Source organism: Seriola aureovittata, chromosome 1, assembly GCF_021018895.1.
Source record: "Seriola aureovittata isolate HTS-2021-v1 ecotype China chromosome 1, ASM2101889v1, whole genome shotgun sequence".
Classification (NCBI taxonomy): Eukaryota; Metazoa; Chordata; class Actinopteri; order Carangiformes; family Carangidae; genus Seriola; species Seriola aureovittata.
This window is the reverse complement of record NC_079364.1, coordinates 32,865,587-32,891,476: the sequence shown is the minus strand read 5'-3', so window position 1 is coordinate 32,891,476 and position 25,890 is coordinate 32,865,587. Positions and strand designations below refer to the sequence as shown.

The 25,890-nt window shown below is 40.2% G+C and overlaps 1 protein-coding gene across 1 annotated transcript; it reads right to left on the bottom strand.

Moving 5' to 3' along the window:
• plekho2 (pleckstrin homology domain containing, family O member 2) lies at positions 1 to 25,802 on the bottom strand. The gene is made up of 7 exons (XM_056378818.1): positions 25,317 to 25,802; positions 10,273 to 10,422; positions 9,822 to 9,944; positions 6,135 to 6,239; positions 5,935 to 6,033; positions 2,835 to 3,152; positions 1 to 2,748 (listed from the first exon to the last, which is right to left on the bottom strand). The coding sequence occupies exons 1-7, from the start codon at positions 25,323 to 25,325 to the stop codon at positions 1,480 to 1,482; spliced, it is 2,073 nt and encodes a 690-aa protein (XP_056234793.1). The 5' UTR covers positions 25,326 to 25,802; the 3' UTR covers positions 1 to 1,479.
• Between the last annotated feature and the right edge of the window lie 88 nt (positions 25,803 to 25,890).

The following is a 25,890-nucleotide window of genomic DNA, read 5'->3' as shown; positions in this document are numbered from 1 at the left end:
CATAGTTTCCCTTTGTTTATTTGGGTGATAACAAATTTTATCCAATAGCACAAAATGATATCTAATGTTAGAAAATATTTTTACATACTCTAAATGGCATGGCATATTTAAAATAGTTTTAAAAACTACCATCACATCTTTTAACAAATTAACTCACTGATGAGCACAGATCCCTCATCAAATGTAAAAGTGAATTGTAAGAGGTTTGTAAGAAATGTCTGCTACAAGCTCTTTGTTCTGTGCTATGTACAATATCAGTATAAAAACATATCATTCATTAAAAGAAACTGTAATCCTGTGTGGAGTAGCAGTTCTTCTCTGATAAAAAACATTTGCTGTAATCACATGATTAGTCTGAAAACTCCTGAGCTATTTACATCTTTCCTCCTCATCCACTAACAGCATGTGTTATAAAAGTATGTACAGTATAAATTCCCTCATATAAACTGCCAGCAATACCATGCAAATAGGAGGAAAAGCCAAAGTAAACCATTGAAAGTTGTGTAATTTGGTATTAACACTTTTTAGTACTTCTTAAATGTTCTCAATGTAACAGTACTGCTTGTCATTATGTTATTAATACTCAAATTAGCTTTCAAGTAATTACCCTTGAAAATATCTGATGTTTTATGTAGAAAAAAATAAACAATACACAGTAGAACATTAAGCATTAGTTTCAGAGAAAGTTAAACTAGAAATAATTGCACTTAGTTAATTATGAGCAAACAGCTGCATGTGCTGCATAACAATCAAAAAAAGAGTGACTTCCTGTCCAGCAATTGGCCGCTCACTGACCCTGACCCCCCCCCACCTGTCCAGTCCTCCAGTCTCACACAGCGCCTGTGAACTTTACAGTGATGATAGTGTCAAATCACCTGTTTTAATTCTCAGTAACTTTGAACCAGTAGGTTTTGATTTCAAACAGAGGAAGAAGAATTGCTGTCAGATTTTATCAGCTAGCTAAGAAGGCTAATGCTAACTCCATGAGTGGAGAGTTTATACCGTCATGAGGGGAAAAGCTTTTCAGATTAAACCTGGCTTGTTGGAGTGTAAACTTCCTAGATCTGACAAAGAGCAGGACAGAGCTGCATTCAAGACTGGCCTCCACACCAGAGGAAACAGTGCATAGTGGATGTGTTGTATTAGAGCAAACACTGTTCCTCGTGCTTTTCCTCTCGGCCCTGTACAGACCTGGTATTAACATCTGTCTCAGGTGATCTGATCACAGGTGGTCAGTTCTAAGTTCAGGTGTGAATGCACTCAAGACACATTGAGGACACATTTGAGATCTGATCACTCAGACCACATTCAGAGGTGGTCTGGACCACATGTAGCCACATGTTAATGTAGGTCTAAAGGGCCTAAGTGTGTGTGGAGAAATGCAAAGAGGGGCAGGCCTGCTGTGGCTATTTAATGTTGCTGAGCTAACTGAACAGGTGAGGGGTTTAGCAAAGTGTCAATTCCAAATCACTCTGACATTCACCAGCTCTTCCTGTCCCTGGAGTTCTTTGCAAGTTTCAATTTCTTGACCTCCCTGAGGACGAGGTCAGCCTTCTCCAGCTTCTCCAGGGCCTTGGCCAGCAGATCCTCAGGTGTGCCCTCAATGTCACCTCCACCCTGGGACTGGGACACTCTGCTCAGGAGCTCGCCCGTCTTTTCCCTCTCCAGAGCCACTTCAGTCTCTAGTTTTATGACATCATCAGTAGGAGACCTGCCACACCCAGCCACAGCTCTGGGATGCTGCCTCACCTGAGCACAGATGGAGGACTCAGACAGCAGGTCTCCGATGGAGGCTGACTTGGCCTTGGTGGAGGGTTTCAGAGGAGTAATGGGCTTTGATTGTGGACTCGGAAAGGCCTTGGATCCGACTTGAGGCTTGCTAGTGGCCTGTGTCGGCCTTAGACTAACTGAGATCTGGATGTTGTCCTCGCTGGTGTCCAACACGTCCAGACCAGCATGGCTCCCTCTCAGCACAGCAGTTGAAGCTGCCAGCGTGTCCTCGCTCCCCGAACCTTCGCTGTCGTCGTCTGAGTGCTGACCGCTGTCCACAGATTTCTCCTCCGCCTTCTTCCTCTTCTCCCCAGGCAGACAGAGCAGTGGGCTCAGGCTGATACTGTCAGATAGGGGGTCATTCACAGAGACAGCCACTGAGGAGATTTCACTCTTGGGGGGGGCATCTTCCTCTTGAAGAGAGCTGTCTGAGGTATCTGAAGTGGTACACTCCTGTCTCTCAATGGGCTGACTTATAGCTGGGTTGTCTTCTGTGTGTTGTGTCTCAGGAGGACAAGGACTGCTCATAGTGTCCTCTGACTCTTCTTTAGGACCCTGGGCTTCTGTGCTGGGACTCTCATCACCTCTGACAGTGGGCACATCTTCCTTAGAAATCGAATGGTCAGCCTCATCTATTTCCACAGCTGTTCCTGTTGTCTCCTTCCTACTGTCCTCTTCCTTTTCCTTCTTCTCATCAGCTGCGCCTTGACCCTCTTGGTCTGGATCCACAGCAGGATGTGAGGGTTTGTTCTCTTTGGATGGGGGGGTGGGAGGGTGGGAGTTTGGCCTGGACTGTGAAGCCTCTGCCAGGTTGCTGGTGGAGCAGCTGGAGCTGGGTTTGTTGGGAGGGGTTGGTGGTGGGCCCGTCTTTTTCCTGGCGTCAGGACTCTTCTCAGTGTTGGCCTCAGCTGGAACTTCTTCAACAGGTGAAACACAGGACTTGGCTTCTTTAGATGGAGGCATCGGCGGCTTCAGGACCTTAAAAACATTCATGATATTTTATAGGCCAAGTTATCCAAACAGAAATACCCTGTATGATGAGGGTTATACAGCAGTATACAGACCTTTTTGTCCTGTCCATCCTTATCAGGTTCATCCTCAGGTGCTGGACTGGGTTTAGGCTCTTTGGTGGGGGGCATGGGAGGTTTGACGACCTTTTTCTGGGGACTGACCTCTGACTCAGTCTGAGCCACCTCATCAGGAATCGGTGCCGACTGTTTTTCTGAAGGTTTGCTGGCACTGGGCAGAGGTGTTGGGACTTTGACAGCTTCTTTTGGGGTCTCAGTACCATCAACGTTGTCTAATGGCATCCCATTGGGCATGACAGCATCCTCCAGGTCAAGATCCAACCGCAGGATACCATCGGATGACAACACTGCTACCTAGAGGGCAAATAAAACCACATAAAGATGAGCTATTTTTAAATTTAAAAGCTGGTAAACCTTGAATTCTCAATTAAAAGCTAATAAAATGTTAATAAAGGCAATGGTGAAGAACTACAGGGGTGTTTGGGAGAGTGGTTTGGTTTTTTTTAATAGAGATACTGCTTTCATTCAATGAAAAATTGTACTCACCTGTTTTTTCATTGACTGTTAAGCTAATGTCAATGGTATGCAACACTTCCTGCATATATTTCACATTAAAAGCTTTAAAGGTGTAATGTGTAAAATCTGGCCAGAATTTTTGTTTAAAATGTTCAAAAAATGAACTAACACTATCAATAGTATGTGAAGGAGCCACAATGATGACATCATGACCAAGACCTCCATCCGTTGTATTTCAGAGATATCTACTGAAATGAGCATGCTAACCAACTAGCTGCGGCTGTTTTGTAATACCACTTTATGACACTGGATGCTGTGTCAGTCAGTGTAGTGTCTAGTCTGCCCTCAGACCCACAAAGAAGAAAAGCTTCCTCCAGAGCTTGAAGTTACGCTACAGCTACTGACAAAAAAACCAATAAATAAAAAAGCTGCCAACAAGCATCACAGAAACACAGAGATGTCTGACGCTCCTACAAAGCGGTCTTCATCTCCACCGCTCCGACAAGAAACCATGTTCAACGGCAAAGAAAAGAAGCAAAAAACGTGTGAATCTGCTCTGGATAAAGAGATGGAGTTTGATGCTGACCTGCAACTTTTCTGTTAGACAGGTGAGTAACATCTAATGTTGGTCTGTAGCGAAAAGTATCATTAGTGCAAATGACAAACACTTCAAGTGGCATAAATGTATGATTGATGATGTCGACCGACATTTTAGTGATCAAGTAGAATTTAGTCTGTTCTTGAAACCAGCGGGTTGAGGATCTGCTTCTTCCCCTATAGTTGTCAACCTGCTCCACTTTGCACCACTTGTCTATACCACTGTTTGTCTGTATAAGGACCAGAACTCCAGTCCAGTCCTCCCCAGTCATGGACCAGCACCTGCCTTTTCTTCTGTGTCCGGCCTCATCAACCATCAACCACATTACAATAACACCTTGGAGTATTATTCCTGCTCAGAACATATATTGTCTATACTGTGATGTTTTGCATATGCTGCTCAGCAGGAGTTTTGTCAACACTTTTGTACATAGTTTTTTTCATTGTTTTATTTTTGTGTATGTATGTATATTTATCTTTTTGACTGTTGCAGTATTTGACCTTTTTATTGTTATTTCCTATACGTACGTTAAATGGATACGGCACCAAACACCAAGTCAAATATATCAGTAAAAACCTATCTGTCAATAAACCTTATTTTCTGATTCTGCCTTTGTGATGATGTCATCATCCCTTCAGGGGCGAAGAGGTGAAATGCTGCCCCCTATGGAGGTGCAGCAAGTAGCACGATCTTACACATTATACCTTTAATAAATGTGTTGTAGCTTAACAGTGATTAAAAAAAAAAGGCAAAGCAGAATCAATTCGAATTAATTTGTCAATAACAATAATATTTCTGTTAAAAAGTAATGGGAAAATATAAATTATGAGTACATTATGAAAAATTTAAATGAAATCAGATCAAAACTACAGAAGCGTAATGCATTCACAATGCACATTTTTTTTCTGAATTAACGAGATCATATCTCAGAATTCTGAGATAATTTCTTAAAAACAGCTGATTTTTTTTCTTAAGTGAATGCATTACACTTCCATACAAAACCGAAAGACATTTTACTAAAAATGAAATATATATAAAGTAATAATAAATATAATGAATTAAATATATTTCATAGACTTAACAGTAACAATTTTTATAATTAGAATTTAAGTTATTTTTAGCTTTGAAAAAATATCAGACATGAAATGATCAACACATCAGTCAGTGAGTAGTCAGAGGTTCAGACAGTCACATTCAAAGTTACTGTGTATGTTTGAACCAAGCAGAGACCCATTCTAATGTTGGAAGAACAGGAAAACTACACAGAGTAGAGATTCAAATCTAGATCTACTGAGGCTGCGTCCGCACTGATATATTTTATGATAGATTTTAAAAAACAGCATTTTAAAATGAAAACAATGAGCGTTTTAGCACCATATCACAAATAATCGCCATCCATACTAACACACATGAAAACACATATCACATGACCATTCACTTGCACTGGGCATGTGCCAGTGTAAACAGGAAGCAGATTGTTTACTCTGCAGATGGTTAGTGGCAGAAAATACTACAAGTGAGGAACAACAATGGCAAAAAGTAAGAGCAGAGATTTCTTTGCTTGGGCTGACGATGAGGTGGAACTGTTACTGAATGTCACACATGAGTATGAGGCGTCATGGTGGCGGAAAACAAAGATTGGAAATCATTGTTGTCATCTCAAAAACGGTCACATGATAGGAGCATGACAAATCAGGGAAGGATACATGACATGAGACCCAATCAGGAAGTTACAGTGGGTGTCTGCCTCATCGTTTTCAAAGGTCTCAGTTTCTATCTGTCTAGATGCGACACAACCCCAGAGTTTTCAAAATAAAACTGGCGTAAAACAGGTCCTGCAGAGTTTCTGAAAATCTCTGTTTTAGGGACTGAAACCTCTGGATAACACCAGGAGTAAAAGGGTGTGGATGTAGTGTGAGTGATGACTGACTGACACACACACACACACACACACACACACACACACACACACACACACACACACACACACACACACACACACACACACACACACACACAAACCTCTTTCATGTGTATCCTGGTTGGTGGGCGCCGGTTGCGGTTCCCTTTGGGCCTTGATCGAGTGACATGCTCTAAGTTGCTGCTTTCATCAACCTTCACCTGTGAAAACATGAAGCGTCATCATTCACATGAAGCTGAGGGTGTAGAAACAGGAAGGAGTCACTGACACCTCCCACTCTGTGGCTCACACATGAGTTTACCTCATCGAAGACTTTGTTCTTGGCTCGATTGATGCCGTCAGTGAGGGCTTTGATCCACGTCTCCTTCTCCTCTGCAGTCTGAGCCTGGAACTTCACATCATGGACCTTCAGCCACAGCAGACCAAAAATACATACAGTCTGTGTTAGGGAGCATTTACCTTTTTTTAGAGGAATAATTTATTCAGCAGTATTATCTATCTATCTATCTATCTATCTATCTATCTATCTATCTATCTATCTATCTATCTATCTATCTATCTATCTATCTATCTATCTATCTATCTATCTATCTATCTATCTATCTATCTATCTATCTATCTATCTATCGATACACAGACCGTGATAGCACTCATTTTTTTTTGGATCCAGTACAAAGTAATGTCAGGGCCTGTATTCAACAACACTACAGAAGTGTCTGAAGCAGCAGCTGATGAGTAAAACAACTGTCTGAGTGTGAGCAGTACAAGTGTAAGGGCCTTCCCCAACACTTGTGGTGTTGTACTTAAGTGCTCGTTCACAGCCTGCCAGCGAACAGGCAAGACGTCAGCGTTGAACTTCTGTGAGGTTGGTGCCTCATAATAAAATGATGTGAATACAGCGATAATAAATGTCATGTCACTTTCAGACACGCACCCACACGCATTCAGTACATCACTCCTTCTCGTGTGATATTGCTTTTATACAAGAGTTGTACGAGCTCCATATTAGTTAAATAAGCCACAACAGATTATGATTTGTTTGTGTTGGCGTAGCCAAAATGATGAATAAACAAACAGTTCTGCAACTGAACTGGTACTGGACTGTTGCTATGCAACACATAAACACTGTCCTGACCTGCACAGTGCACACTAGCTTGCACACCAGACATCATTTAATACAAATGTTATTTCTGGAAATAGTTTCATCTTTGCAAAGTTTGTTAGATTCTAAGACAGATAACGACCATGAATGTAACGCTGATTAACAGTTATAAACACCTGTGAAGAGGAGTGATACATGTAGTTAAAAGTCCCAGTGCTGTTATACTCTATAGCAGCCCTCATGGAATGACTCTCGACCAATCAGATTACTTGGTTGAAACTAACTGTTGTATAATGAGAATTATTACATTTTGATAGTGTTTCTATTTTAACTGGCACAACTTTCCTAGCCTTTAGTCACATGATGCTATTCAGCCTCATCTCATCTCATGGTTTATTTGTCTTAAATTTCTTTCAAAATAAATGACTTACTCTATTTTGAATTACAGTATAAATAAAACTGAACTGTAAATACATTATTGCTGATTTTTGTTTAAGCTGCAGTTTTAGAAAAGTCCTGTTTTTATTTCCACATAAGAACCTGTTCCACTGTCAGTAACATCCCTGATTTCCTCTGACACTCTGCCTCTTCCAACATGGCTGACCATCTTAACCGTGGTCAGGCAAAGATAGTTGGCCGGCTGTGGGACACACTGCTGCTACTGCTGCTACTGCCTTTGTCTCTCCAGCCTCATTCAGCCACACAGAGCTGAACAGGGTTACCCCGGAGAAACCCAGAGACAGCCAAGCAGCTCTTCACATCCTGGTCACATCCACTCACTTCATTCACACTCAACAACACAACAGAGCACCAACTACCAACACATTCAGGAGCTCAGAGTTGAACAAACCAGGGTTGTATGGAAGCCTATAGGGGACCAAATTCAAACGATAATGTAATTCCACAATAGCATTTTCATTTACCACATATGTATATGTTATTTAAGTGAATAGTGGACAATATTCAAATGTTAATGTAAATTTGATCATCAAAATGCAATATGAACAATTTAACTTAATTTTCATTATAAGCAAGCAATATTCAGGTCACAATGAAAATGAGAACGGCATTTGAGTAGCAGAGTTTATCTGTCTGGGACAATGTTAGTGGATTAACTGGTGCAGGAAATCAGCTTGACAACAACATCATCTTGCCAGCAGATGCTTGTGACAGAGGTGAGCAGTTTCCTTTCACAATGAAAATGAAAATAGCTTTTGACATTTCAATTTCAAAGTCTTAAGCTGCTCTACAGTGGACAATATTCAATTGCAATAAGCAAAACAGCGCCCCCAGCCTACTGCATTTTCATTTACATGTCACCACGCTCCTTCAACATGAAAATGAAAATGCAATCTGTCAAACCTCTCATCAAGGCGGGTCTTCAGTTCTGAGGTCAACCGTTCTCTGTAGGGGGTTAGGACATTAGACAAGTTACCGGATCCTGACTTTCACAGTCACTGAGTGCTTGCCTATAATGAAAATTAGTTTAAATTGTTTATATTGCATTTTCATTTTCAAATTTAAATTAACATTTGAATAATTTCCACTGTTCAGCAGGATGTGACCTTGGAAATGAAATGTCAAACAGCTTTTCCATTTTCATTTTAATATGTTCCCAGAATGTCCATACAAGTATGTGAGAATGAAAATAATTGGTTTATTTCATTTTAATTTTCACTCAAATAAAACATACATATGTGGAAAATGAAAATGTTATTGTGGAATTACATTATCATTTGAATATAGTCCCCTATAGGCTTCCACAGGATTGTATTAAAATATAGGTTTCAATTCACAAAATAATGGTTTGTAGCAACATTTTCCCTCTTTACTTCCTTTTATTCACAAAACATTTGGTTCAGCCTCAGTTCAGTGGCATGTAGTCCAGAACAGACTCAGATGTCACAGTGTAAATACTACAGATCCGTCTTTTTTATTATCATTTTATTTTCATTCTTTACTCGTTCCTGTGTTTTATTAGGATATACATCTTTATGTTTTTATGTGAAGCACATATTTCACCTGTATGACCCCATGAATTGTGCTAGTACAGTTTTACTATAATCAAAAACACTACAGGTTCTAGATCCAGAACCACAGAGAACCTGAGCAGCAGTGAGTCCAATCTGAGTCCAGAAGACGCTGAAGGTTTGAGGCTCAGTTACATAAGGGCTCTGACTCACAGGGGGGAAAGGGGGAAAGTGCCACACACACACACACACACACACACACACACACACACACACACACACACACACTCTGTGAAGGCCAGTTTAAGCTCACGTCTTCTCTATTTACACGACTACAGCAAAATTCACCACTTATATATCAATTTTTTCAAAGCTGCATTCTTTTAGTATTTTTGTGCATTTTAACACTTTATTGCTGGAAGGGTGTTACACAACAAAGGTCCTCAAAGCAAGGACATTGTGATTCAATGATGCCTGGTAACCCTGGTAACCCCGGGCTCACCTTCCAGAGCTGCATTTGCTGATGATTTTGGCTACAAGATGCAAACACAATGATGACATGTTATGACCTCATAAAGTCGCTATGGCTAGCATGTTAGCAAACAGTTGCCTGTTTAAAAATCCGCCAGATACAGAGCAACACTATAATTTATTTGTCATGTCTGTGTCACTAGATGAATCTCAGTCCAGTGTTCCCTCTCTTTTAACTCTGTGTTTGGTCTCCACCTGCTCCTGAGGGAAATATCTAAATGCTCCACTATGTGGAGTCTGCTATACCATGGTGACTACACAACAAACATAGAGAGCTGTAACCATGGTAACTTGGTACCGAAGTATCGGTTGTCTTCATATCTGTAATTTGATCTGCTGTTGTGTTGGAGCTGTTATGCAGTTATATTAAAAGTTGTGTGCTCACCTTATTTCCAGACTTGGCTGATCGAATCAGGATGAGCCTGTGCTTCTTCTTGAAGGGGCTCTTTAATTCATGACATTTGTCATAGTTTTCCAGGTCAACCCTCTCTAAGCAGTTCTGCAAGTCCTGCAACACAAAGTGTGGCACCATTGACTGAACATCTGTCACTCCAGTTAAAGGATAAAGCTGCTTGTCGACCATCAGCCTGTTAACCTTACTTCATACAGTAAAAGCTCTGCATTATCCTGCCTTTGTGTGTGTGTTCAGGTCCTCTCTTTCTGTTGTTCTTTCATTTTATATCAATGAATCCCAAAAGGAAGCAGAGTCAACAACTATCCAGCAGTATGTTTCCTTTGTAGCCACAGTCTGATATAGATGTTTATTCTGAACATTGGAGAACTTGTGATTTTATGAAAACACAATATAAAAGATCATGTAATATGGTGCAAATTACCTCATTTTCATACACCACAATCTCTGTCCTCTCCACATGGATGTAGCGGTCCTTATAGCTCGCCAACAGTCTGCCAGGAGCTTTCTTCACCCAGCCGGCCTTACCCAGGAACTTTGGCTCTTTACACTGGGCTGGGTCCTCTTTCACACCCTGCAATGACACAGAGGAAGGAAACCACACTCAAAATACACAGCCGTGTACGAGCAGAGTGCAGATTACTGTGTGAGGTACTTTCATTTTTACCACTGTTACTAAATGATATCGCGCAGTATAGCTGTACTAGACTGAGGGTATTGAGTTGATAGTTTACTTTACCAGTATATTGTAAAATCTGCGTTTTATGTTACAAAAGTGCTGATTAAACTTTGCCAGAGAAGATGGAAAGAAGCTTGATGAGTGTTGGCAGTTCAGATGAAACCAAAATAAGTTTGTTTGGATCAGAGTTCAGCAGGTTTGGTGCTCCGACAGTGACTGCACATTGCTGACTGTGTGTGCATGCACATGAGTACAAAAGCTGTAGGGGGATGACATTTATACAGTTTGTACCCAAATGCTGAACGAAAAGATGACAGCCAGTCTCAAGAAGCCTGGCAGGAGCAATTCTCCAACGTGACAATGATCCTAAACATGCTGCAAATATCACACATGAGTTTTTTAAAGAGCAGCTCAGCAGAATCATGACAGAACATCCCAGACTGGTATCCTTCTCCTCCTGGAAAATCAAATATACAAGATACTAAAATAAAAAAGTAAAATAAATGTATCTTCATTCATTACAGTTTAATCAGTCAAATTTTCCTCTTTTTACAGATCTTGGGCTTTGGCTAAAACCAATCAAACTTTATTAAATGGACAGGATGTGTAGGGCCTCGTCTGGGGCTGGACTCTGGTTTAGTTGTTTACTATGGTGGCCCTGAGAGCTCAACACATGCAAACAGACTAAACACAAACAAATTCCGAAAACCTAGTCATCAATTTGACAACTCAAACACGCTGCGTTGAGCTCTCAGGGCCACCGTAGTTTATTGTATTTGCACGACACACAGGAAGCATGTGGTGCATGTATAAGTCATCAGCACACATACAAGAGACGGATGTTATCAAGGCAGAGTAGCCTGGATGTGCCAATAAAGTTGCTCCTCTGAAGAGGTAAAACACTTCAACACAACATGACAGAACATCAGTGAGAATGACATCCATGTGTGGGTGGATTTGGCCAAGATGGCGTCATACTAGTGGCAGCCTGAACTCGCCCAGAGACAGTAGAGAAACTGAGACGTTTCATTTCCGTTTATTTCCTGTATCTGTGTCACATGGGTTTCTTCACCTCCCGCCCCTTTAGGAGACCAGCAGCAGGTCTCAGTGGATTCATTCCAGTGGGCGAAGTGAATGAGATCACAGATTATCACAGATTCTTCCGCTCCATAGTCACCAAAATAAATATTGGACCCAGTTTTCACAAACCACACGTCTTCACAACATTCTGACATCAAAATGAAATTTTTCAGACGAACAGATACAGAGAAAATTAACTTTATTTGAGACCTGCCTCTGTCTCAGTGCCATACCCCTGCCAGATCTGTCAGCTGCCGACATCGTTTGCCAACCGATGACCAGATGTTTAGATGGACCAGAGTTATTTTTGGATTGAGTTACTTATACGTGAAACCATGGATTAAACTTTAAGACTTAAATAAAACATGTTTCATTGCTTAACAAGTTGCCTTGGCTTGAGGGAGGGGTCTGGGGACAACGCCCACGTAGGAGACCAGAACTGTGTCCCATTTCATATCATTGGTGCTTCCTGTAATGTGGTATCTTCTGTAGAGAGGATCTTTGGCTTGCCTCAGACAATGTCGCCCATCCCCTCCATAGAACTCAGGACAAACTTAAGAGCACATTCAGCAAGTCATACAAACCTGCTCACAGAAAGTCCTTTCTGCCTACAGCAATCAGATTCTATAATGCATCTCTTTAATTTATTTAATGTAAAAAAGAAATCCACATATAACAAATGTATTTCTGATGCACACACACGTTAATACATGCAGACTCTTGATCTGTGGATGTTCTTTTTTGGTTCATGATTTCTGTATTTTATTGTATTCTAACTCAACAGATATGACATTTTAATTTCCCTACAGGGATTAATAAATCTATCTATCTATCTATCTATCTATCTATCTATCTATCTATCTATCTATCTATCTATCTATCTATCTATCTATCTATCTATCTATCTATCTGAATTAACAGGAGCAAACACTTTCTGTTCAGGTATATGCATCTAATGAAAACAGTGTGTGTGGCTTTACAGTGGCAGCAGTGACGATGTAACGTTATTTGTTCTTTGCAGCCCACATATTGAGTGAAACAGTTTTTCTTTCTATTAATATCTACTCTCAGGGTCTTGGGAACTGTGAGCAATCACTTCCTAAATTTTAAGCAGAAGTTGCTCTTTACAAAGTATATGTGATAACGAAAGCTATGGAGATGTTCCTACAAGACTCTCAGCGACACAGTCCAAGTCTAGGACGATGTGCCCGTGTGACCAGTTCAGCTCTATGGCTGCACAGCGAACGAGTAAAACCCCGAGTTCTGCTTAAACCTGTGGAGTTGCTGTAAACATAGTTTGGAGTGAGAGGACTCGGGCTGAGGCCGCTGAACGACGGCAGCTCTCACTTCTTATCAGACCTTTTCCATCTCCTCTCACCTCTGACTGCAGCAACTTTACTCTGCATTAGTCATATTTATTTTATTTACTTTTTTATATTTTACTTTATATTTTAAGTTGTTTTACTGGTTTGTCCTTTTATTCTATTATTACTTTCTGGGTTGTTTTCCATTTAATTTAAATTTCTGGCTATTTATTCTATTTTTACTTATATTTCTGGTTGTACTCACTTCCGAACATCTCCTCTCTTTTAGCATTTTATTATTTTATCTTTAGTATTTGGCCTTATGTCTGCTTTATCTTTATCACTCTATCATTATCTTTGCTTTTCATTCTTCAGTGTTTCTTCACTTCCTGTTATCATTGTCTTAATATTTATTGTTTTTTTATCTATTACTTGGTCAACTATTGTTCTGTGTGTAAATGGGTGTATCTATGTGTTGTTTGTGTGTGTGTGTGTGTGTGTGTGTTTGTGCGGGGGGTGGGGTTGTTTTTTTGTTATTGCTTTTATTTTGCTTTTTAAAGCACTTTTTTGTTACATTCATACATTGTATGATAAATACTGTAAAAATAAAGTCTGATTGATTGATTGATTGATTGATTGATTGATTGATTGATTGACTGAAGTTGTGTTAAAGAAGTGTAGATTCAACTGTGTGATGATTGTAGAGGATGGAGTGTGTGGAGCTGTGGATTTGTACAGGTGTTCCTATTCTTTTGTCCACCTGATTTCCATCAGTGAGGGTGGGCTGAATAACAGAAACACGTCTGTATAATGTAACACAGCTCAACAGCAGCACACACTCCATCCTCCACAGTGTTGGGTCTACACCTCTTTAACTGAACATGAGAGCCTTCATGAGGAGAATTTACTGCAGCTTCAGACGCATTAGTTTGTACAGAGGAACTGAAACTCAACATTCATAATGAAACAGTGCCGTGAGCTTCTGTGTTCTACTGGTACTTTCTACACAGTGGAAAAACATGTCACTGTGTTCTGGGTATGAAGGAAGATGTAAAGAATGTGTTTAAAAAGTTCACAGGAGATACTAAAGATCTTACAGTTCAGTTCAGTCACCTGAGTCCTTTACAGACCAACCACTAAAATAAAACTCACAGACCACCTAACACCCCAAAACCAATAGATCCAAAATTAACAGAGACGTATGAACACTGGCCGGATGTCATCAAACACACCACGAGTTAATTATGGCAACTATATTACTGGTAAAACTCAACATTTATCTGCTGTGTCCATTATGTCACAGCTTTCTTTTAATTGACCCGGTCCTACGCCACCGGACCATGTCAAAATAAATGTTTGAATTTACATATGAGCTGATTTAATATTGAAAACAACACATATTCAATAGTGACTACCAGGCTTGGTGGTCACTCAAAGACAGTTTGAGACATACTAAATTTAAAACATGATATCTTCACAAATGTACTCACGGCCCACCAGGGGTTGCATGTGCTCGGAGTAAACTTTGACAGAGACTCTCCTAAAGGAACAAACTGTTTACAAACCTGAACCCTGACCTAAACCTGGTTCTAACCTAAACCCCAAAACCAGGTCTTAACCCCCAAACAGCCCTTTGAAGTTGTTCTCACAATGATGGCTTCAAACCAAAATCTGTCGACACAACCATAGAGACTTTCTGGCAGCAGCAACACTTTGTGTCTCTGTTGCTCTAAACCTTTACTGAGTTCCCTCTGTTTGATCAGTATAATATTACAATGTTACATTTTAGCACAAAGCCTCATTTTGATGTGCTCCAGATTACCTGTTAAAGTCCCTGCATTATTCTGTTAATACAAACTCAACACTTCCTGTATCCTTCTTTTCTTAACAAGGCTTTTATTGTGAAACATTTGCAGAAATGTGTTGTGGAAAACTCTGCTATCTTTTTTATGTGAAGAGACACAGTAATGTCCCTGTGCATATCACTGACGTGTAATGTCACTGATGACATCACAGAATATTTTTCAATGCTCACAAAATATTTATCATTTAATTTATTTAACGTAAAAAAAAAATCCATATATAAATCTATATTTTTGATGCACACACACGTTAACACATTTAGACTCTTGGTCTTTGGATGTTTTGTGATTCTTTTTTGCTTCCTGTTTCTGTTAGCACGTATGAAAATACACCACAGGTATTCTTCAATGTATTAAAAAACTGTCCTGACCATCTGTACTCCAGGGAAAGAGAAAGGAAAACTAACAACTGACAAATGAAAGTAGTGGGATTTTTCCACTTGCCACATTGGTTGTACATGTCACTGTGAATTCATACTCTCATTATGGCATAATTGAACACAAATGTCTAATAGGATAAAATAATGAAGTGATGATGTTTGATATCAAAGAGGTCAGAGGTCAACTTCACTGTGACATCATAATGTTCTGCAAACACACGTCTGGACATTATTCAACACTGTACCTCAGGAGGGAGAGACTGTGACCATATTTCCTGATACTTGACTGGTTGTTGGAGGAAACAACCATGAGGAGGTGATTCTAGTTTGTTAAGATTAGAGAGGGTGAATTACAATAAACGAATGAGGCAGTAGAAGTCAGTCTTTGAAAAATGAGCATCTTATAGAAAAGTGCTTCATTTTAGAGAAGTGAAATATAAAGACAAACTTCTTCTTTGTTGTTAACTCTTTCACATCTGAACATTTTCAACCCTTTTTCTAATAAACAAACTCAACACGTCCTGTTCTTTCTTTCCATCTTATGTGCCACTTTACTCACACAATTCTCTGAGTACTGTCTCTCATCTCATCTCTTCTGTGTGTGTCTCTCATTCACTGACTCGAGTCACAGTGATTGGCTGAGTAGTGTCATGTGAGCAGTGCTGCAAAGTTTAGAGAAGCTGCACCAGTAAAAATAGAAAAACTCCGACAAAATGTAACAATTGTCAATAATTCATAGATTTTAGGTCCAGGACCAGATAGAATGGTTTCTGGGTCTGGATCCAGACCATGGTCTGCCTATTAGTGACCTCTGTGCTATATTAATACTGTGAAAGTATCAAAGCCTCAGTGCACAGAGAAATGCACACAGCCCGTATTCAGAAACTAAGCCTTAAAACCAGCCGTCAGGACTTCTGGAACTTTGTGATGTCATGTTATCTGAATTATCTAATCACTTAACCAGAGGTCACTAATAGACAGACCACAATCCAGACCCAGACCCAGACCCAGACCCAGACCCAGACGCTACTTAGCCAATCATTGTGACTCAAGTTAGTGAGTGAGATACACACACAGGAGAGAGATGTTAAGTGGGGATATAAGAAAGAAAGAAAGAGAAGAGCATGTGCTAAAGCTTCTCTTGTTAAGATGTGTTGAGATTGTTTATTATTAATTTAGTTGAGACAGTTGGTTAACTGTTAACTGCTTAACAGATGGATAACTGTTGGAGTTGGAAAATCAAGAAACCTGGAAAGCCAAACTACACTTTTTATTTCATTTTGTAAAATTAAGTGCTTTATTATAACTTAACTATTATAACTATCTATCTATCTATCTATCTATCTATCTATCTATCTATCTATCTATCTATCTATCTATCTATCTATCTATCTATCTATCTATCTATCTGAATTAACAGGAGCAAACACTTTCTGTTCAGGTATATGCATCTAATGAAAACAGTGTGTGTGGCTTTACAGTGGCAGCAGTGACGATGTAACGTTATTTGTTCTTTGCAGCCCACATATTGAGTAAGTAAGTGTTTGAGTGAAACAACTGAAACTCTAAGTGACTCATTAGTAAGACATCAAATGATAATATCTCATGACCTTTCCTGTTTTAATGGTTTGAATTATTTATAAAAGAACCAACAGTTTTTTCTACTCTCAGGGTCTTGGGAACTGTGAGAAATCACTTCCTAAATTTTAAGCAGAAGTTGCTCTTTACAAAGTATATGTGATAACGAAAGCTATGGAGATGTTCCTACAAGACTCTCAGCGAAACAGTCCAAGTCTAGGACGATGTGCCCGTGTGACCAGTTCAGCTCTATGGCTGCACAGCGAACGAGTTCTGCTTAAACCTGTGGAGTTGCTGTAAACATAGTTTGGAGTGAGAGGTCTCTGTTCTGTAGTTATTACTGATTACAGATGTTATTATAAAAGAAGTGATTACTATGTTACTAGTATGATATAAGCACTGGTATGGCCCTTTGCGTCAGGAGATTTTCCAGGACCTCTTTGGATTCTATTTGAAAAGCCCTGCTCTAAACTGTAGTAGAATGGATTCAACTGTCGCGTCAGTTCTACAGAAGAAACACAAATCACTTCTGCTAGTCTTTAGTCTGTTAATAACACTTAATGTTCTGCCAGAAATACAGAAAATCACAGTTTACATTAGTGCGTGCACATATACACATGAGCTGATGTGAAAATGTAACTCAGCTGGAGAGTTCAGGGACAGCCTGTAGGTAACATGTTAGAGGAGGTGGTCTGAGGAGCTCTGTGGAAACTGGGTCGCCATTGTGATCTATTGTATCTGCAGTGAATCCAAGCTGACAACACAGCGTCTGCCAGCCTCCATGAAGTGTAAGACTTGTCTCAGCATATAGATGTGTGGAGTAAGCACTGTGTAAACCCTGATACTCCTTCATCACGGTGACTAAAATACTGACAAGTGCAGGTGTCTGCAAAATCCAAAGCCTTTGTTTCTGTTGGAGGAACTTCCACAGGATATCTTTTTTTTCTTTCCTAGGATTAGGTGGGAGGTCATCGAACTGTTTTTCCACTTTCACTGTAACTGCAAGTGTGTGAGCTCGGTAAACAGCAGAGCAGCTGCAGAGGGAGGAAGGCCAAGCAGGGAGGAAAGACACGGCAGGCAGAGAGCGAGAAGAAGTCTAAAGCGGCTGTATAATACAATGATAGTGTAACTACTCTCCATAGCTTCACTGTGCAGTCCAGAACCCCCCCCGGCACACAGTGGCCTTGGCATGCCTCTGACATGGGTGGACATGGAAATAAGTGGATGGGGTAGAAGATTCAGAGCAGTGCAGGGCTGACCACACGCCTGCAGCCGAGAGGGAGAGGAGGGGCGGGAGGTTTCCATTACTCAGGCCTCAGCTGACTACTACAGCTCTACGCTGTCATATTATATAGTAAGTTCAGACTCACACAGGAAGTCTGCTCTGCACTGAAGTGCAGACCTTTTACCCGACGCTGCCCACAGATGTTTGTGCAATCTATTAACTGTCTTATCTGCGGTGCTGTGGTGAACACCGAAATGGATGAACAGTCACCCAACATTGCGCAGATTAAAATAATTTGCAGAGACAAACGGTTATAAAATGACAAGTGGAGGAAGAGTGAAGAGAGCACAGTGTGGAGGAGACACACCTCAGCACATGTGTTTCTGATGAAGTTTTAGGTCAGGGAGCATCTGGCATTCATTGATTTTCACGCTGACCTGCCCAGCTTGAACTCACCACAAGCTTCAGCGCAGCTCACACTTTACCCCACTAACCCGTCACTGCTCAGAGAAGACAGACTAAAGACATGAGGATCTACTTCCTGTATTGTGTCACTGTTGATGACATTGTTGTCACAGCCAAATGTGCCTCAATAAATGACAGAGCTGTCAACGCCCTACAACAGATCCAGCCTCATTCACAAGTCAATCATTGCACAGAGACACCATGAAACCTTCCTGCTCACAGAAAGGCCTCCGTCCTAAATATCACACCACAGAACAACAGCGGAACTGAGAGCTCGAATGTGTTTGCTAACAATAGGATAAAGCCACTGACATAAATGAAATCTACCATCCATTATCTTCTCTACTTCACTGTCAGATGAAGATTCTCAGAGTTAGACATAAAAATTTCATTAAATTAAAACCTTGGGCTGATCTTATGATTCAGAGCTAAACTTTAAATCTCATGTAGGGCTTGGATCCAAATCTGCTTTTTTACCATCTGAAAAATATTTCTAAAGTGCGAGTGTTTCTCTGTCTGAGTGACTCTGAGAAACCGATTCGTGCTTTTATATCCGGCAGACCTGACTACTGTAATGCTCTCCTATCTGGTCTACACAAAAACGTTAAAAACCAGCTTCAGCTGATTCAGAATCTGCTGCCTGAGTCCTGACCAGGACCAGAAGGAGAGAACACATCACACCTATTTTAAAGTCCCTGCATTGGTTTCCTATCAGCTTCTGTAGTGATTCTAAAATTCATTTACTTTTTTTTTTTAAAGCACTTGCTCAGTAGACATGTCCCACATGCTTCCGCTATATGAACCAGTGTGGCTCCTCCGGTCCTCGGACACAAGTCTCTTAGTCGGACTAAAACCTTTGCTTTTATGCTCTGGGCCGATGGAACCGTCTCCATGAGGATGTGAGAGCAGCGTGAACTTAAAACAAACCCCTGCTGCCTGGCTTTTAATTAAATATGGTTTTGAGTCATTAGTCACTTTATTTAATTTTGTTTTCTTAATTTAATTATGTTGTAAATTGTATTTTATTCTATTCTATCTGATCTTTTTTTAATCAATTTTCTTATGTTTTTTGATTCGATAGCTTTTCTATTTCATTGTCAGCTTTCTGTCTTTTGTCCTTTTCTTTGTAGCTCATCAGTCGTCTGTGAAGCTCTTTGAACTGCACTAACCTGTGTGAAAAGTGCTGTACAAGTAAAGTTTGATTGAGTTTAATTGACTTACACCTGAGACTGCATCAATTTTGTACTTCTATCTTTTAAACAAACCATCAGTATTTAAGAGGGTTCACATGTTCGGAGCCAAAAGAGAAACCTGATGTGATGACAGGGTCAGAGGCGGCGGTGGAGTTTCACAGATCAGAGGAAATCTATTTTTATGTCACTGTCATGACCATGAGAACATAACTGCTCGCATATCACTGCACATTAACACCAACATTCTTCTTATCCTAACAAACTGAGCCTGTTGTCGTTAACACACAGTTGTATCACATACTGTATGATATGCATTGATGTAGGAGTCATTACAGACAGTGTTGTTCATGTTCATGTTCGATTACCATTAACAGCAATTAGCACTGCTGTAGTTATAAATGATGAAGAATGAAACGCATCAACATAGAAAATGATTTTCACTATTTTTATTGGACATAAATAGAAATAGATAATATAAACTTAATGAGCCATGAATCTCTCAGACTCCTGAACATTCAAATATCATTTTGACTTAATAAGATAAGTGAAGAGGACAAAGTTGCACCAGTTTAGTCAAAGACTTTGGAAGTTGAGACCTGATTTGATCAGGATATTAATAAAAGCATTTTGATTCATTTGTGCGCTCACTGTTAATAAATTAAACATCACATGTTTAAGCCTCGGCCTCACATCCATATGGCTCCTCAATGGTCTCATTCGTTTACATTAACACAAATATTTTGGCTTCATTAACTCTCAGGTTCTGACACGTCAGATAAATAAAGGAAAATGCTTGTTTTATGTAGAATGGGATAGATTTTTTTAATAATATCATATTGTTGTACTTTATGTTCCAAATGTTTTTGTAATAATATAATATAATATAATACTTTATAATTATATTATATCATATTATATTATATTAATATATTATATTATATTACAGTAGGGCAGACTGGGCAAAACTGTATAAATAAAATATATGTGTCTATGTAACAGCTGTCACAGTCCTGTTTTTTACTTTCCTTCTCTCCTAAAGTAATCGTTGGTTTGTTAAAATAGATTCTAGCTGTGGATCATTTTGTAACATATGCTAATAAACAACATCTTCATGTAGTACATGCAGTACATGAGGAGAGGTCTGATCCTCATGCTGGTCTCCTCCAGTCCTGTCTTCAAGTTTTGAAACTGCATCACTCAGTCCGTCCTGTCTTTAGCCTCTTTCTGTAAATGTCTCCACAGTCTTCTGCTGGTTCTTTTCATAGCTCGTTACATCACTCATCATCTTCAGAGTAGTTAACTGACTGACTGACAAACTGTTTGCATGCAGGAGTGCATTTCGATCAGTAGATTTACAGCTACTACAGTAGAGTACAACATCCCAGAGGTCCAGGTAATTTACTGAGTCCATACTGTAGTTCATTGTAAATTTGGAGGAGCTGATGGTGAACCGATAGCCGAGTGGTTAGGGCGCATATCACATGGGCACAAATATCCGAGAAGTCGAATCCCCAGTTCGACTTCCGGCCGGCCTTCTCTCCGTCTCATTTCCTGGACCAACCATCCTCATAAACACTCAGACATGAGACGGATGATACAGAGCCAGTTACAAATTCATTGTGTTTAAACTGTAACAATTACTTAATTTGTTGATGTTGGATGCTTCTCAATTATGATAATCTGCTGCTTCTTTTTAAGATAGATGATAGTGAATGATATACTTTATGGGCCAAATAAAACATCATCACTCTGGGACGTTGTGATGGATTCATTCGATTCATTGAGAAAATAATTGGCAAATTAATTGATAATGGAAGAAATTGTTAGTTGCAGCCTGAGCTGTGTTATTATTATTTAACCACTGTTCATTAGTGGCACATAACATAATAAAGGCTCAGTGATTGAATGGTGCAAAGGTTTGATGTTTGATGCTGATTCACACTGTTGAAATGATCCAGGTGTCAAAAACAGTTTACTTCCTGCTCTTCATCTCTATGTGTGTGAGACAGTTCTGGACAGAGACATGTCCTGATGTTAAGACTGATAAAGAGTGAGAGTTATGGAGTAACACTAACAGTATTTATATTTCATCCTATATTAACCCCATGTGCAGCAAGTTGAAATGGGTAAAAAACATTTTTCTCATCTCTCTGTCTTTGAGGACTTTTGTCCTGCAAGGACACACATTCATGAAGACACTCATGCATTCACTATTGAGAACTCTGTCTTTTTCATAAAGGAATTTTTCCCAGAAATTATGAGCGGTGCCCCAGTAAGACACATTCATTGTGAGGCAGAGGCCTCGATTATGAGAGAGGGTTAATTGTTTTGTGCGTGACACATAATGTGGCAGTCTGTTTGGACTTGGATGAACGGGTCAGGCAGACACGTCACACTGTGCACTCTAGGTCAGTGGGATGGCAGTGAAAGGATGACTCACAGACATATGATCACCACCAGTTGGAGGTGAAAGATGAAGGAGGTGAAGCTTGAAACGACAAATTAAAGAAGTAAAGAAACAGACAAGCGCTCAGCAGCTGTGAGAGGGAGTTCATCTGAAACACTGTCCAGTCAGAAACATGTCCCTGCATCAGATACAGATCGGCTTTAGATATTAGAAAACAACATCCAAACAACAGGTTCAGAACGATAGAAGTCTTTTTATGTCAGGAAATATAAATCACAAACTGCAGCTACTGTCAACGTTTGTCTATTTTTGGACATGTTTTATCTCTGCTTGGTCCTGAATCCTGCACAATTAATCGAAATATAATCAAAATCACAATATGGCCAAGTGCAGTTTCCAAATCACAGGGGCTTCCTTTGTTTTTGATAAAGGTAAAATATGTCACAACATTGTTGCGCATCGTTGGCACCATAAGCATTGTGATGCTACAGTACGGAAACCGAGAGAGGCCATATTCAATTTTTTATTCAATTTTTTTATCCGTTATCTCACAATAACAGAGCTTGTTATCCCGAGATAACAAGATGTTATCAGGAGAAAATGATATTGATTGAACCTCATACATTAAGTCTCAATAACACTCCTCCTTAGCAACAATCCTTAGTAACTCGTTAGCTGAGGGCTGATCTGAAAATTATCTTATATGAAAAGACACAGTTTGAGTTCTGCCCCTGATTGAAATATTCTCTGATCCGTTGATCAGTGCGCTGTCCTGACATTTCCACTTTACAGCACTACAAGATTCCATCTGCATCTTATCTCTAATTAACAAAGTCATTATAATGATAAAACAAGCTTTGTTATCTCAAGATAATAGGATAATATCTCATTATCTAGGGATAACAAAAATAATAAAAGATAATAGTTTTTTGTCTCTGGATAACGAGCCTTGTTATCTTGATATAATGGGATAAAAAAATATTTGCAAATATGGTCTTTCTCTGCTCCGGGCTTCCAGACTACAGATGCTCCGATTGATTGCTTTGAATGCTTCTAGTCACCGATCATCTTAAAAGCGATCACCTATGGTTAATGCTCTGGTGTCTGCGGCTGACAGAAGCACTGTGTGCTGTGTAGTGTAGTCCCGCCTCCCACCTTGTCCACTGTGCTGACGAACGCCAGGCCACGAAAACAAAACATGTCGGTGTGAGACTGATATAACTGCCATCTGCAATGCATGACAAAGATGATTGGTATCAACCCATAGACCGCAAAAAAACATGATTGTGGCATCCCCACTCCAGATGTAAAGGAACATGTTTGTTTGGTACAAGCTCCAACAAAAATTACATCATCATTTTTCAAAATTTTCTGTGAAAGTGAAAATGCAAAAATAATGATTCCTACTGAAATTGTGACTCATCGCAATATCTGCCAAAATAATTGCAATATGATTTTTTTGCATATCATTCAGCCATAATTACCTGTGAACATTAATACAGGCTTCATTCAAAAAACCTACACGGGTACTGCAGTTTACCTCTGTTCCTTTACATTGCCTGCCCATAAGCTGGAGAGATATTACAAACAAGTTTATGTCTCTGCCCAACATGCATGATTAACAAAACTCTAATGATAACGATGGTGGTTTCTAAGCAAAAATAAATCTCAATTTCAGTGCGACTTTAATAACAACATCCACAGACTACATCTAGCCTCACAGACTACAGTTGTCAGTGTTGAATAATGACGCTGTCAGGCAGTGTCACACACTCTCACACACTGTGACTGGACATCATTTAGAGGCAAATAATTCATATGACAAATAATGGCGCACACACTGTAACCGTTTCCATCATGTCATCCCTCCCTCTGCAGAGTGAAGAGAAATGCCAAAGTCACTGTGATACTGTTGTAACAAACTAAACTAAAAGATGTCCCACTTCAGACAGCTGTTGCCAGATGTTAGACTGATGTTTACATCAGGGATTCAGCTGATATAATGACTCAGAGGTCTTAAATCCCACTAATACCTGCTGCACAAATACAGACTCAAATTTCAGTTCACAAAACACAACAGTGATACAGGCAAAAGGTAAAGTGCAACCTCTGACAGGCATCAGTCAGACTCCGCCACCCATCACCTGTGCTATGACCCGGTAGCAACTTTCTTTAATGTGATTAACACCTTAAACACTATATTCCTATTATGTCTCTGCTATGATTGGCTCACTGTGATCACAACTTGCCAACAAACTTATTTATAAGGATGTATTCTCTCAGTTCAGATGTGGGCAGTTTCATGGTTTACAGCCTACACAGTCTGGACTCAAGGGTTGTTTTAGAAAAAGGAAGAAAAGCTGCATTTGATTATCAGATTCTGGATGGAGAGTCCATCTGTTACAGTGAAGGGTGGGGTGCTGCATGCTTGAAAATCTTTGCAAGTACTTCCCTGATTACTGTAGGTAACTCAGTTTGTATGTGACTTCCTTTTTCTCATCACTTGCTTCCTCAAAACGCCAAACTTTCATTGAAATTGCAGCTCATCAGGTTACATTACTATAGGTTAGCTGTCAGTAGGCTACACGTAGCCACAAATCTCATCATAATAATGATGAGTAGTTAACACAGTTCTACCGCCCTGTACATGACATGTTAACAATCTCACTGTGCAAAATCACTTTTTATTTGTGTCATATCAAACCCTTCTGGTCCTTTCGGTTAGTGTATACCCCGATACCTCCCACTGAAATGTCACTCACATAACAGCTTTACTGGCATTATTATGGAGCCGAATTTAATAGGGGACCCGTCTGACTTATTCGAAGTCTGAATTTCTGTTGTTAAAGTCCTGTCTTTACACCTACACGGTTGCGCTACATTAAAATGGCAGATTTCTAAACGGAGTTCGCAGCTCTCGCTTCAGTCCACGTCGCCAGTCGTTTCTTATGGAAGCTGACCAACAAGTTGATGCGACAGATTGACAGGTGGGCAGGTGCAACTGTGCCAAGTAATGCTGGTTGTAGCTGACTGCAGCAGAGACACTGGCATCTCTGTAAACCCCCGACTAACTTCTTCCTCTGATGACTGCTTCATGAAGCCCGACACCCTCCCTCTCTCCCCGGGCCCTGACTGTGCTCTGATGAGCTGGAGAGTGTTTAAAATAGCACAGTGAAAGTTTACTGAAGTGTTCACCCTCACTAAACATCTCCACGCTACAGTTTAGACTGCAGAGAAGAAGAGGGTGGTATAAAAGCGAAGCGGTGCTCACAGAGAGGCTGAAGCCACTACTCACATCTTCCATGATAAAGGACCAGGATCCGTTATGTGAGAGTTGACCAGCCTGAAATCACTCGACGTCGCTTTATCCCCGCCGCAAACGGTTCTCTTCTTCTTCTCCGGTGGCGGTGGGCAGCTGACACATTTCCCCCAGCACACGTCAGTGTAGAAAATGAGGAACTGTGGAGTTTGGTCTCGTCTCGTTTTCCTCTTCTGCTTCAGAGAAAAAAAAAAGTTCGAAGAAAAAAGTTTGGTTTCCGGTTGAAGCGCCTTCACACTCTTCAATCTGTCGAGGAGGAGCAACGCTGAGCCTCATCTCAGGCATCCGACGTTAAAACTTCAGCCGTGACGTCACAGCAGAGTTTGACCAAAAGTTTAAGGTCTGAGCTGGAGGAGGAAGAGCAGCAGCTGCAGCATCCTCTGAGTCCTCCCACCAGGGACCCACTGTGGAATAAAACCCAGCACCACAACATGGAGGACCCGGACCCGGACTAAAGTTTTCACACTTATTTCTCAGCCTTTATCTGGGGCACAGTGACTGATGAGCAGAGTGGTGCTGAGGCCTCTCCTGTTACGAGCTCAACACTTCC